General features: G+C 40.7%; 1 protein-coding gene across 1 annotated transcript in view; it reads left to right on the top strand.

The window, feature by feature from the left end:
• LOC128659870 (gastrula zinc finger protein XlCGF26.1-like) overlaps positions 1-13,518 on the top strand; it is a 296,170-nt gene that overhangs the window by 17,741 nt on the left and 264,911 nt on the right. The window contains exons 2-3 of the mRNA XM_053713449.1: positions 9,512-9,627; positions 10,134-11,340. Coding sequence (XP_053569424.1) covers positions 9,609-9,627; positions 10,134-11,340 — 1,226 coding nt within the window. The 5' untranslated portion in view covers positions 9,512-9,608. The remainder of the gene's footprint in view (positions 1-9,511; positions 9,628-10,133; positions 11,341-13,518) is intronic.

The following is a 13,518-nucleotide window of genomic DNA, read 5'->3' as shown; positions in this document are numbered from 1 at the left end:
CACCTGACACATCCCACCCCCTGATCCCTCCCAAACAGCTCCCTTCCCTCCCCCACCCCACAATGGTCCCCGCCATCTTAAGTACTGGCAGAAAGTCTGCCAGTACTAAAATAAAAGGGTTTTTAAAAATAATAAAACATTTTTTTAGCATATTTACATATGCTACTGTGTAGGATCCCCCCCTTAGCCCCCAACCTCCCTGATCCCCCCCAAAACCGCTCTCTAAGCCTCCCCTCTGCCTTAATTGGGGCCATCTTGGGTACTGGCAGCTGTCTGCCAGTACCCAGTTTGCAAAAAAATATGTTTTTTTTTATTTTTTTGCCCGGTTTTTCTTAGTGTAGCTTCCCCCTCCCCACAGACCAACCCCCACCACCTAACTGATTGTTGTTTTTCTCTGATTTGTTTATTTTATTTTAGTGTTTGTTTTTATTTTCCTACAAAAAAAATTCTGTGTGTAGCGGTTCCCACCGCTCCCTCCCCGTGCACGCGCCCGCCCCCACCCTCCCGTGCACGTGCGCGCGTCAGTGCGCGCCCCCTCGTATCCCCGCCCACGATCCCGCCCCCCTCCACATCACGAGGGCCATCGATGGCCGCCACCCGCCTCCCGGTCCGGCTCCCACCCACCAACGAAGTAAGCCACCGATCTCCGGTGCAGAGAGGGCCACAGAGTGGCTCTCTCTGCACCGGATGGCTTAAAAATGTTATTGCAGGATGCCTCCGTATCGAGGCATCACTGCAATAACCGGAAAGCAGCTGGAAGCGAGCAGGATCACTTCCAGCTGCTTTCCACACCGAGGACGTGCAGGGTACGTCCTCAGGCGTTAACTGCCTTTTTTTTGAGGACGTACCCTGCACGTCCTCGGTCGTTAAGGGGTTAAAGCCTGGCTACATTTACACACAGATGTACTTATTAAATCACACTATAAAGCCTGGGTACATTTACACAAAGATGTACTTATTAAAGCACACTCTAAAGCCTGTATACATTTACACACAGATGTGTACTTATTAAATCACACTATAAAGCCTGGGTACATTTACACACAGATATGTACTTATTAAATTACACTATAAAGCCTGGGTACATTTACACACAGATGTACTTATTAAATCACACTATAAAGCCTGGGTATATTTACACACAGATATGTACTTATTAAATCACACTATAAAGCCTGGGTACATTTACACACAGATGTACTTATTAAATCACACTATAAAGCCTGGGTACATTTACACACAGATGTACTTATTAAATCACACTATAAAGCCTGGGTACATTTACACACAGATGTACTTATTAAATCACACTATAAAGCCTGGGTACATTTACACACAGATGTACTTATTAAATCACACTATAGTGCCGGGGTACATTTACACACAAATGTGCACTTATTAAATCACACTATAAAGCCTGGGTACATTTACACACAAATATACTTATTAAAGCACACTGTAAAACCTGGGTACATTTACACACAGATGTGTACTTCTTAAATCACACTATAAAGCCTGGGTACATTTACACACAGATGTACTTATTAAATCACACTATAAAGCCTGGGTACATTTACACACAGTTGTACTTATTAAATCACACTATAGAGCCTGGGTACATTTACACACAAATATACTTATTAAAGCACACTATAAAGCCTGGGTATATTTACACACAGATGTGTACTTCTTAAATCATACTATAAAGCCTGGGTATATTTACACACAGATGTACTTATTAAATCACACTATAAAGCCTGGGTACATTTACACACAGATGTGCTTATTAAATCACACTATAATGCCTGGGTACATTTACACACAGATGTACTTATTAAATCACACTATAAAGCCTAGGTACATTTACACACAGATGTGCACTTATTAAATCACACTATAAAGCCTGGGTACATTTTTTTTTTTTTTTTTAAATAATTTTTATTGAGGTTGAAGATATACATACAAATAAGTATTCTTACAATAATGGTTACATCATTAATCCAGTCCTGTTACATCACAGAATAAATGAAAAACAAACCTCATAATTTTTGCTTTTTTTTTCTTTTCCAACCTAAGTATATCAGAAATTATAGTAACAATGACATATAATAATGTACAATTATATAATCTCCATTGTTGATTTCCGTTAAGAAAAAAGGGGGGGGGGATTTTTGAAGGTAAATGCATAACAACAACTGTATATCTGGTTATCGGGGTATCCTCCAGTGGGGCAGGTTACCCCTCTAATAGCATCATATAAGGCAATACTAATGCGTATCAGGACGCAACAAGATATTAAGAGTAAGCATGACGGACACCGACATGTGCATTGTCACAGGTACCTATTTTCAATGTGTGAGGGGGGGGGGGGGGGAAAGAGGGTGTATCCCAACAGTAAGCTCATATGTAAGTGTCTCCACTGTCATCTGGTGGTTTAGTCTGTGGGGTGTGCTTCTCCATTTCCCCAAGTTAGTAGCATGAGCTCGTGTGTGTCAGTTGAGCCCTGCACTAAGTGGTGATATCTTTCAAGTTGAAGTAATGTAGTGACCTGTCTTTTCCAGTCCGCCAAGGTCGGGGCAATTTGTGATTTCCAGCATTTAGGAATCAGCATTTTAGCGCTATTTAGCATGATCATTAGTAAAGCTTTATGTTCCTTTCTATCAACCCTGGGCAGTGATAAGTATAACAATATCTTAGGGTCATTGGGCAGGGAACAGCCCAGAATATTTTTGATATGAGAGAGTATCTCAACCCAGTATGTGTCTAATTTGGGGCAATCCCACCAGATGTGTATCAGTGAGCCTTCTCCCCCGCAGTTTCTCCAGCATTTCCCCGATGTTGACCTGTATATGTGTTGTAATCTGATGGGAGTGAGGTACCACCTGGAGAGAAACTTATAGTTCGACTCTTGGACTCTGGCCGAGATTGATGATGTTTTGGTAGCTTGGAAAGCTTTCTGCCACTCCTGATATGTAATGTCTGTGTTCAAATCTCTGTCCCAGGCTTTGACATATGAAGGTAGAGTCTGTGTGTCTCCGATTAGGAGGAGTTTGTACAGTTTCGAAATTGCGTGTTGTATGTTTGTGTTTTGCAAGCATAGTGATTCAAAGGGAGTTTTAGGTCTTGTGAAGTGCTGTTTGTGTTGGTGCATGGATAGATAATGAGTTAACTGGGCATACGTAAACCAGGTCATTGGTACTTCGGGTAGTTGTTCCTGTATTTCCTCAATTTTCTTAAGTTTGTGTTTGTCTGTTATTGCGTGAAACACTCTCTCGTCTAAGCGTGTGGTCTGATTCAGTCTAGTTTCTCTAAAATCCCAAGGCAATTCGGGATTGTTGCAGATAGGTGTAAGCGGTGATGTGGTGCATGAAATGTGTGTAGAGGTATTAAGGATCCTATCCCAAGTCTGATAAAATTCTAGTAGGAGAGGGTAATCTGTCGCTGCTTTCGGTCTATGTTTCTTATTTAGCCATGCTGTCAAGCCTGCATTATTTATGTTCATTATGTCGCAATCTAGTTGAACCCATTCTTTGTTTGGATCATTCTGGCACCAATCCAGCAATCTATGTAAGGCAATTGCCTGTTTATATGTAGCTATATGCGGGACCCCCAACCCCCCCTTGTCTTTTGGGAGGTATAGTGTCCGTCTTGCTACCCTTGGTTTGACTTCTCTCCATATGTATTGGTCTATGAGCCCCTGTATCCTGTCTAAGTAATGTATTGGAAGAGAGATAGGAGTTGTTTGCAACAGATAAAGCAGCCTAGGCAAGATATTCATCTTAACCACATTGATACGTCCCAACCAAGAAATAGATTTATTCCTCCAGCTGGACAGATCCGCTATCAAGCTATTTTCTAATTGTTTGTAATTGGCTTGGAACATCACCTGTGGGTCTGGGGACAGATAGATTCCTAAGTATTTCATCTTTGTCTGTTGTCTTTTTAAGGGGCAGTTTTGTAGTAGCTTAGGTAACAGTTCAGTCTTGTATGTGACATTTAAGAATTCGGATTTGTTTATATTAAGATGGAAATTGGAGATCCTGCCAAACTCTGCAAATGCCTCAAGCGCTTTTGGCATAGATGCACCTATGTCGGTGAGTGTGAGTATGACATCATCTGCGTATAACGCCAATTTATGTTCATACATTGTAGTTTGAATACCTTTAATTTGAGTATTTAACCGAATAGACTGTGCCAAGGCTTCAATAGTGATGGCAAACAGCGCAGGTGAAAGTGGACAGCCTTGTCTCGTTCCGTTTCGAATGCTAAACTTATCAGAGAGAATGCCATTTACCTTAACCCGCGCAGTCGGTTTGCTGTAAAGTGAGAAAATTGATGCTATGAAAGAGTTGCTAAAATTCATCTTGGACAGGGTCGCTTTCAGAAACTGCCAGCGCACCCTGTCAAACGCTTTCTCAGCATCTGTCGAGATTAGTGCTAATGGGATCTGTTGGACCTGTGCATGCGTCATGAGTTGTATGATCTTTAGGGTGTTGTCTCGGGCTTCCCTTCCAGGCACAAAGCCCACCTGGTTGGGATGGATCAAAGCGGGTAGAAATTTGTTTATTCTAGTGGCTAAAATTTTGGCAAATATTTTGATGTCCGAGTTCAATAATGAAATTGGCCTAAAATTCTCAGGTCTATCAGGAGTTTTGCCTTGTTTTGGAAGGACAGTGATATGGGCCTCTAGCAATCTTTCTGTAAAGCCTCCCTTTCTCAAGGTTGTGTTGAATAAGAGGGTGAGGGGTTGTAATAAATGGTGCATGTACGTTTTATAATATTTTATACTTAATCCATCAGGGCCTGGGCTTTTGCCGATGGGCATACTCTTAATGGCCAGTTTAATTTCCTCAGTGGTTATTGGTGTATCTAGGAGTTCTGCGTCTTCCCCACTCAATTTGTTAAGCTGCAGAGTGTCTAGGAACTGGTCTATATCTCCTTGACTACTGTCGTTGTCCAGATTGTATAGTTTTTCATAGTATAGTCTAAAGGTTTCAGCTATGTTTTTACTGTCTTTATGTACCTCTCCTTCTTTGCCTGTTATGGTGTGTACATGTGTGTTTAGCTGCTTCCTTTTAAGGGCCTTCGCCAGCGATGAGCCTGCTTTATTGTTAAGGTCGTAATGTTTTTGTTTTAGAAGGGTAGCTTTTTTCTGATACATTTTAGTGAGGTGGTCGTGTAGATCACTCCTAGCTTGCGTGAGAGATGTCATTATAGATGAAGATGTGGGGTGTTGTTTGTGTTCTTTTTCCCAGTATCTGATTTGGGCTAAAGTAGAATTTAAGAACTGTCTATTAAGTCTATTATCCTTAGATTTGAGTTTGATAAACTCCCCTCTTACTACACATTTATGGGCCTCCCATATTGTTGTGTGGGATACATCATTGTTCGTGTTTTCCCTGAAGTAGTGTGCCAGGGTTGTATCAATGTTTGACCTAGTCAAGTGGTTGCTCAGCATGGTTTCGTCTAGCCTCCAAATATAGGATTTAACAGGAGTGGATGGCCAATTAATCTTGCATTGCACTGGGGCGTGGTCGGACCAGGTGAGAGGTAAGATCGTGGAGTTGTCTATCATAGATAGACCTATCTGGTCACTGAGAATATAGTCTATTCTAGAGTATGTGCCGTGTGGGTAAGAGTAGAAGGTGTAGTCTTTTTTGCTTGGGTTGATGGTTCTCCATATGTCATGTATCTTTAATATTTGAATCTGTGTGTTTATCGCTTTAATAGTTCTCTTTGGTGTCCAGGACCGGCCAGTGGAGGTGTCTATTGAGGGATCTAGGGGAAGGTTAAAATCCCCGCCCAGAAAGAGTGTGCCTTTGGTGTGTTCAAGCAGTATCTGTGATATTTGCTTGAAAAGAATAGATTGGCCAGTGTTTGGTAGATATATGTTTGCGAATGTCACCGGGCTATTATACAAGAGGCCGGAGATAATGAGGTATCTGCCGTTTGGGTCTTTAATGGTATGAGTGGGCTGAAAGTTAACTGCGTTACTGAAAAGAATTCCCACCCCGCCCTTTTTCTCCTTTCCTGATGCCAAATATGCTGATTTGTATCGATGATGGATAAGCCCTGGTTCCTTTCCTAATTGAAAGTGTGTCTCTTGAATAAAGATTATGTCCCCTAAAGCATGGTGTAGTTGAGTAAAGGCCACTGACCTCTTCTCTGGACTGTTCAATCCCTTGGCATTGATAGATATTAGTGTGATAGGCCTAGTGGTATTTTCGGGTTTGGCTGTCATTCCTAGTCTATTGTTTAGTTGATTATATGTTTCCTATGGTGAGTAAACAATAGCAGAGGTTATCGTGTAAAGGTCCTGTCTTATGAAAGCGTGTAGATGTGCCAAGTGTCCGCTTACTAGACACTGAGTCCCCCCAGAACCCTCTGTAAGTGAGCAGAGTGTGTTGACAACAATATATAGCTTAACAACTGCGTGCAGTGAACAAGTCAAGTTACAGTTCAAAATTACTCTAAGGAGAAAATTATGAAACAATGGTTAGTGAATTCGTTAGTATACAACAATACCTGAAAACAAATCAAAAAGTTATAACAATGGTAAGGTGGGTAATATCCCACAACTGTGTTCCCATTTAGAATTATGAGCAAATATAATCAAGAAAAAACTTACAACCTTTAGCCATTTTTAAGGAAAAGAGGGGTTTGAAGTCCCAGCAGGAGGCAGCAGTGGTCTAGTTGGCATCTTTGTTAATGCCTGTGTCTCTGCTAGTGTGAGCCAGTGGGGAGGTGTCGGCAGCCCTGTGGTTTTCTCTTGTCGTCGAGCGGCTCCTCCTAATAGGGAAGATGCTTGCTGTCAGGTCACTATTAGGTGTCTCTGTAGGTCTAATATTGATCCGCAAAGCCTCGCAGAAGCGAGGTAAGTCATCTTGGGATCTGTATATGACTGTTGTGTCTCCTTTAGAGGCAATAATGCTCACGGGGAGTCCCCATCTATATTGAATGTTTTGATCTCGCAGAGCTGTGGTGATGTGGCTAAGATCTCTTCTCTTCTGTAAGGTAGTGGGGCTAAGGTCTGCAAAAATTTGGATTCTATTTCCCGCATGCGTGAGATCTTTCTTCTGTCTGGCATATTTCATTATTTCCTCTTTGTCCTTAAAGTGAAGAAGCTTCAGTATGACATCTCTTGGGGGTGCTTTTGGAGGTGGTTTGGCACGCAGAGCTCTGTGGGCTCTTTCAATGATGACGTCAGGCACCCCTTCACTCCCTTTAAGGGTCTTGAATAGGCTTTGAAGACATCCTTCTAGTGCTGTTGGTTGTATACTTTCCGGAATTCCTCTAATGCGGAGGTTATTCCTTCTTCCTCGATTGTCCAAATCTTCTACCTTCTCAATTAGATGGTGAATTGTGTCTTCTTGTTCATAAGCTATTCGAGATACGTGCTGGATGTCATTAAAGGTGGTGTTATGATTCTCTTCTAAATTTGTGACTCTCTGTGCTACCCTGGTTAGGTCTTTCTTTAACTCCCCATACCAACTTTTAACCTCAGACATCAGCTCCTTGACATCATCTTTAGTACAGAGTGTCCTCAAGTCCTCTTTAGTAAAGTCTGCAGGGTTCGTGGCCTGGGAGGATTTGTTCTGCATGTCAGTTTTTGGAATGTTTTGAATAGATGGTTCAGCGGCTGGGGTCTGGTGTGAGTCAGCTGGTTTTAAATAATTTTGCATTGTTCTAGCAGTAGGTAGATTGTCTGTCTTGTGTGATTTTCTTCCTGGCATGTCCTGTATGTGGATCTAAGGTGGTCCACCACTTTAGGGGTATAGAATAAATAGAGATTGTGTGGTGTCTTATATGTGCTCACACTTGCCAGGTGATGTTTCTGCTGCTATAGTCACACTTGCTATAGTCCCATGCAGCATATAGCTTAATACAGAGCTTAAAATCTTATGAGTAGCTTTTGTGCTGTCTTTCCACTACAAAATTATGTCTCTTTATAAGGCACACAATGTTGGTTTTCTAAAGGTGCCTAAGGTGTGTGCAGGTGGTGACCCTATATTGATAAATCACCCCAGTGTGTTGCCAAATGTTTGGTTGCAGTTTCCTTTGGCTACATATAGGTCTATATGCAGGCGTATATTTCTTTCAGTGGGACCTTTTCTTTATTGAACTGAGTGTGCCCTCTTATTACCTCTGTGCTGCGTTTGTAGGGGCTTTTTCGGACGTGGTATACACTCAGTGTTGTTCCTCTCCCTTGTGAGGTGTTGGCCTCTGTGTCTGGAAGCGTTTTTTGTCCCCCAATGTGCACCCACGTGGCAGCGCCGTGTAGTACCTTGATATGGGCTTGTTATACAGACCATCCGGTCCCTGCTGGCTGTTTACGCGGTGCCTTAGTTGTAACAGGCTTACCGCAACTGGCGTGTGATCACCCGCTGTTCCTCCGGCTCCGGATCTGCAGATGTGTAGGAGGCTCCAAGATGGCGCGGCGCCTCCTCCGCTCCGATGTGCGTGTCTGCTTGTACAGGGGGGTAAGCCGGATCGCGGATATTTTGCAACAACTTTTTTTTTCCCCTCACTGCCTCCGGTTGTTACCCCCTGCCAGGTGCTGTTATGTGTGGTATTGATGGCTATTTTTATTGGGAACAACAGTTATGGGCCTAGGAGCTATGCAGTCATGCAGCCATCTCTCTAAGCGGCCAAGCTCCGCCCCAAGCCTGGGTACATTTACACACAGATGTACTTATTAAATCACAATATAAAGCCTGGGTACATTTACACACAGATGTACTTATTAAATCACACTATAAAGCCTGGGTACATTTACACACATATGTACTTATTAAATCACGCTATAAAGCCTGGGTACATTTACACACAGATGTTCCTAATTAAATCACACTATAAATGTGTATGTATATGTAATTCTATAAGTAATGGTCCTTTTAAATGGACTGAATTTGCTAAAAGAACATATCTCGTTATATTATCACTCCTTGTAAACAAAAAAACTTTCTTTTCTTAACTCTATCCAAGATAACAATTGAAATTAACATTTTAGTGCCTATCTTGCAGTGTGATTTAAGACAACTCCGTATTGACCAAGAGAAGTTAAAGGACTGGGGGTGGAGCACATGACAAAATGTCTGACAGTGAGAATTAGTAGGAAGTACAATACCAATACTGCAGTATCCAATTTAACTTATATTTAAACAACCGATTTTAAACATTTCTTTCAGTAGAAAATATTGTTTCATATAAATGATAAAAAACAAAGATTATAATAAATTTGTAAAGTTGTGATATGGCCCCACTTAAATAGATTTTCTACCATTATGTTGTATAGATCTGGGAAGATTCATATTTAAGGTGCAATTATAACACCCACATAGTTAACTGTACTAAATGCTTGTGGTAAATCAACATCACATATGTAATAACCTAATCAGCTGATCTGTATCACATGAACTGTTATGTGTGCCTTTAATTATACCATACGTACAGTTAATCAGAACCATTATTTATTATTATCTGTCTAAACCATTTAATATACTTTTTACAGACACGGCCAGAGCACTGAGAAATATCAGGTATTAATGTAACTGGATTGAATAAGGGAACCTTCTTCCTGAGCACAGACATTGGAGCCGGTTATCAGCATGAACTCATATGTGTTAGGTGAGTAAAATAGATATTATGCTGACTTTAATTACTAGGAAAATAGAATTGATCACTCATTAAACAAATATAAACTATTATATTTATATCTGCGTCTTTAAGTACATTTGTGTCACTGATGTTATAAAGAAGGAGCAACATCAATTGGGCTGAGGAGGAGGGAAAAAAATACTACTACCCCCTCTGTCCTTTTAGACAGATCATGTCCAACAACTGCCTAACCTCACACCCTGACCTGGTTCATTACTCAGAACACCGGCAACTCCACCTTCCTCTGCCCTGACCTCGCTCATGGAACATCCATAAGTAATTTAGTTTACTATGGTGTAGTAATGTTTACATTCTATGTCATCCTTTTTTAATTTGTGATTTACAGGTAAATACATTTAATAATACAAAATGAAAGGCATTTTTGAGTATAAAAAATGTTTTTTTTTATTGAGATGGATTATATTATAAATGAATAAACAGTGTTATTTTTCTTTATTCCATTTCTTTTTATGTAGACAAACACGTGAATAGTTCATATCCATCCTTCACTACAGAAAGCATCAGAATGATTCCGCAAACTCCAATAGTCTTAGACACCAATGACTATTCACAAACATTGGGGATATCACAAAAGATATTAAAAGACTATGGTGAATTGGCAGGAACTGCGCAGCAATCATTATGTACAGAGAGTAATTTAGTCATCAAACAAGAGGACACGATTTACGACTTATCTAGTGAAATGATTATCCCAGATGATAAACCACACATATTTACTGAGTTTTCAAAACATAGCAAAGAAGGGAAAAGTCTACAGTCTAGCCAAATGATTCATACAAAGGAGAAACCTTTCAAATATACAAAATGTGAGAAAAGCTTTAGATGGAAGTCTCCTACAAACTACAAAATTCACACAGGTGAGAAACCACACACGTGTACTGAGTGCGGCAAATGTTTTACACGAATGGATGTTCTGAAAACTCATAAAAAGATTCACACAGGAGAAAAGCCTTTCACATGTACAGAGTGTGGAAAACGTTTTACACAAAAGAGTGATCTGAAAATTCATGAAAGGATTCACACAGGAGAAAAGCCTTTCACATGTACAGAGTGTGGAAAAAGTTTTACACAAAAGAGTGATCTGAAAATTCATGAAAGGATTCACACAGGAGAAAGGCCTTTCACATGTGCAGAGTGTGGAAAATGTTATACACAAATTAATTGTCTTAAAAAGCATGAAAGGAGTCACACAGGAGAAAAGCCTTTCACGTGTACAGAGTGTGGGAAATGTTTTACAGTAAAGAGTAAGCTGAAAACTCATGAAAGGATTCACACAGGAGAAAAGCCTTTCACATGCACAGAGTGTGGAAAAAGTTTTACACAAATGGATCATCTGAAAAAGCATGAAAGGATTCACACAGGTGAAAAGCCTTTCACATGTTCAGAGTGTGGAAACAGTTTTACACAAAGGTGTGATCTGAAAATGCATGAAAGGATTCACACAGGAGAAAAGCCTTTCACATGTACAAAGTGTGGAAAAAGTTTTACACATAAGTGTAATCTGAAAACTCATGAAAGGAGTCACACAGGTGAAAAGCCTTTCACATGTTCAGAGTGTGGAAAATGTTTTACACAAAGGTGTGATCTGAAAAGGCATGAAAGGATTCACACAGGAGAAAAGCCTTTCACATGTACAAAGTGTGGAAAAGGTTTTACACGAATGTATCATCTGAAAACTCATGAAAGGATTCACAAGGGAAGAAACCTTTCACATGTTTAGAAAGTGGAAAAAAGGTTTTTATTTTAATCCGGTATCACAAAACACTAAATATTTACACACAAATAAACTTTATATAAACAGTGTACAAACCTTTTCACAATTATCCTAAAGAGGACAAACTCTCTAAATAGAAGCATCAAAAAGGATCCTATTGTAAATAATACTTTCTAAATCCCAGTTATAAAAGCCCCAGATTGGAAGTGCTCTCTTTGCTGTCCTTTGTACCTCTATATATGTGCACCTCAGTTTCTATATCAATGTGATAGAATCCAAACACCACAAAGGAATATACAAATCTGTCCTCATACTGACCAGTTTATACAAACATTCACCACCAAAGTACCCCCAGTGTTGTTTATTAACCTTTTAACGCCGTTATGCCGTTCCATTCCGTCATAATTACACTGGGCTTTAGAGCCGTTATGACGGAATAGAACGGCATAACGGTTTTCAGCTCCTGTGCCCCCTCCGTTATTTTGTTTGTTGTGGATCCGGTTGGGGGATGTGCCTAGCACCTCTGGCACTCCCCCAGGATCCAATCAGCATGGAGGGGGTGTATCGATTGTCCACTGTAACACTGTAGCAGCCAATGAGTGGAATCATTGGCTGTTACAAGTGTATCCGCTTCCTCTCTGCTCTCAGTGCGATCTGAGAGAGAGAGGAAGACAGTTTAGTGTTGGTGTGTGCTGCAGAAAGCTAGAGAGGGAGAAAAAATATAGTTACAAACAATATATATATATTTTTTGCTGCTGATCACAGAGCTGCTACTGTGATCAGCCTAATATAACTTGCTTAGCCTGTTAGGGCTTTGATCAGTGTTGATCAAAAGCGTTGGGGGTTTATTTGTGGGGGTTACAAATATATATATATATATTGTTTTTGCTGCTGATCACTGAGCTGCTACTGTGATCAGCCTAATATCACAGTGATCAGCCTGTCAGGGCTTTGATCAGTGCCCAAAAGTTTATTTGTGGGGATCTTTAGTTATTATTAACCCCTTCCCTGCTGTTCCCAATCACTACCCTTCCCAGTTCCTTTTTTTTTTTAGTTTATAAAAAATAATAAAAAAAAAATATATATATATATATAAAGAAAAAATCATAATTTAAAAAAAAAAAAAATAGGGAATAGGGTGGGTGGTAATTGGGAGGTGGTAATTGGGGTGGTTTAGTGGGATTTTGGGGAAGGTGAAGTGGTAATTGGTGGTGGTGAAGTGGTAATTTGTACTGAAAAAAATCCCTTATGGCACGCTATTCAGCAGAAGAGGCTTATGCCATTCTTGCCGCAGATTCAGGGAGTGAAACCCTCTCTGCTCTGTCTGACAGCGCAACCCTTACGGCATCAGATATAGAGCCCCTGAGTGATACATCTGATGCTGGTGCTCCCTGCCCGCCACCTAAAAGGAGGCGTCACACAAATGACCAAAATTGGATACCCCCAAATTTCACTGCCCCAGAAATGCCAGAATTTACTGAGACTCCTGGCATAACAAGTGATGTTCCAGTATGTGAGCCAATAAACTATATGTCACTGATTCTGACAGATGCTATGTTTGAGCATATAGTTGCTCAAACAAATTTATATGCCAGCCAGTATCTGTCCAAAAATCCCCAATCTCTGTATGTCAGAAAAAATACCTGGCATCCCACTGACATACCAGAGATTAAAAAGTTTTGGGCCCTGACATTAATAATGGGGATTGTGAAGAAACCCAGCATTCGTTCATACTGGAGCCAGAACCCCATCCTGGCTACCCCTCTTTTTCCAGGGGTTATGAAGAGGGACAGATATGAACAATTGCTGCGGTTTCTCCATTTTAATGATAATACCAAGTGCCCCCCCAAAAATGACCCCCTGCATGACAGGTTATATAAACTAAGGCCCCTGATAAGCCACCTGTCCCAAAAATTTAAAGAAGTTTACATACCTGAGCAGGACATTTGCATTGATGAGTCCCTCATGAAATTTAAGGGGAGATTGCTTTTCAAGCAATATATACCATCCAAGAGGTCCCGCTGTGGGGTAAAATTTTATAAGCTCTGTGAATGCAGTACTGGGTATACCTGGGCATTTCGCATCTACCAGGGAAAGGATAGCCACTTGGATCCACCTGGCTGCCC

This window comes from Bombina bombina, chromosome 5 (genome assembly GCF_027579735.1).
Source record: "Bombina bombina isolate aBomBom1 chromosome 5, aBomBom1.pri, whole genome shotgun sequence".
Classification (NCBI taxonomy): domain Eukaryota; kingdom Metazoa; phylum Chordata; class Amphibia; order Anura; family Bombinatoridae; genus Bombina; species Bombina bombina.
This window is presented reverse-complemented; position numbering and strand designations above follow the sequence as displayed.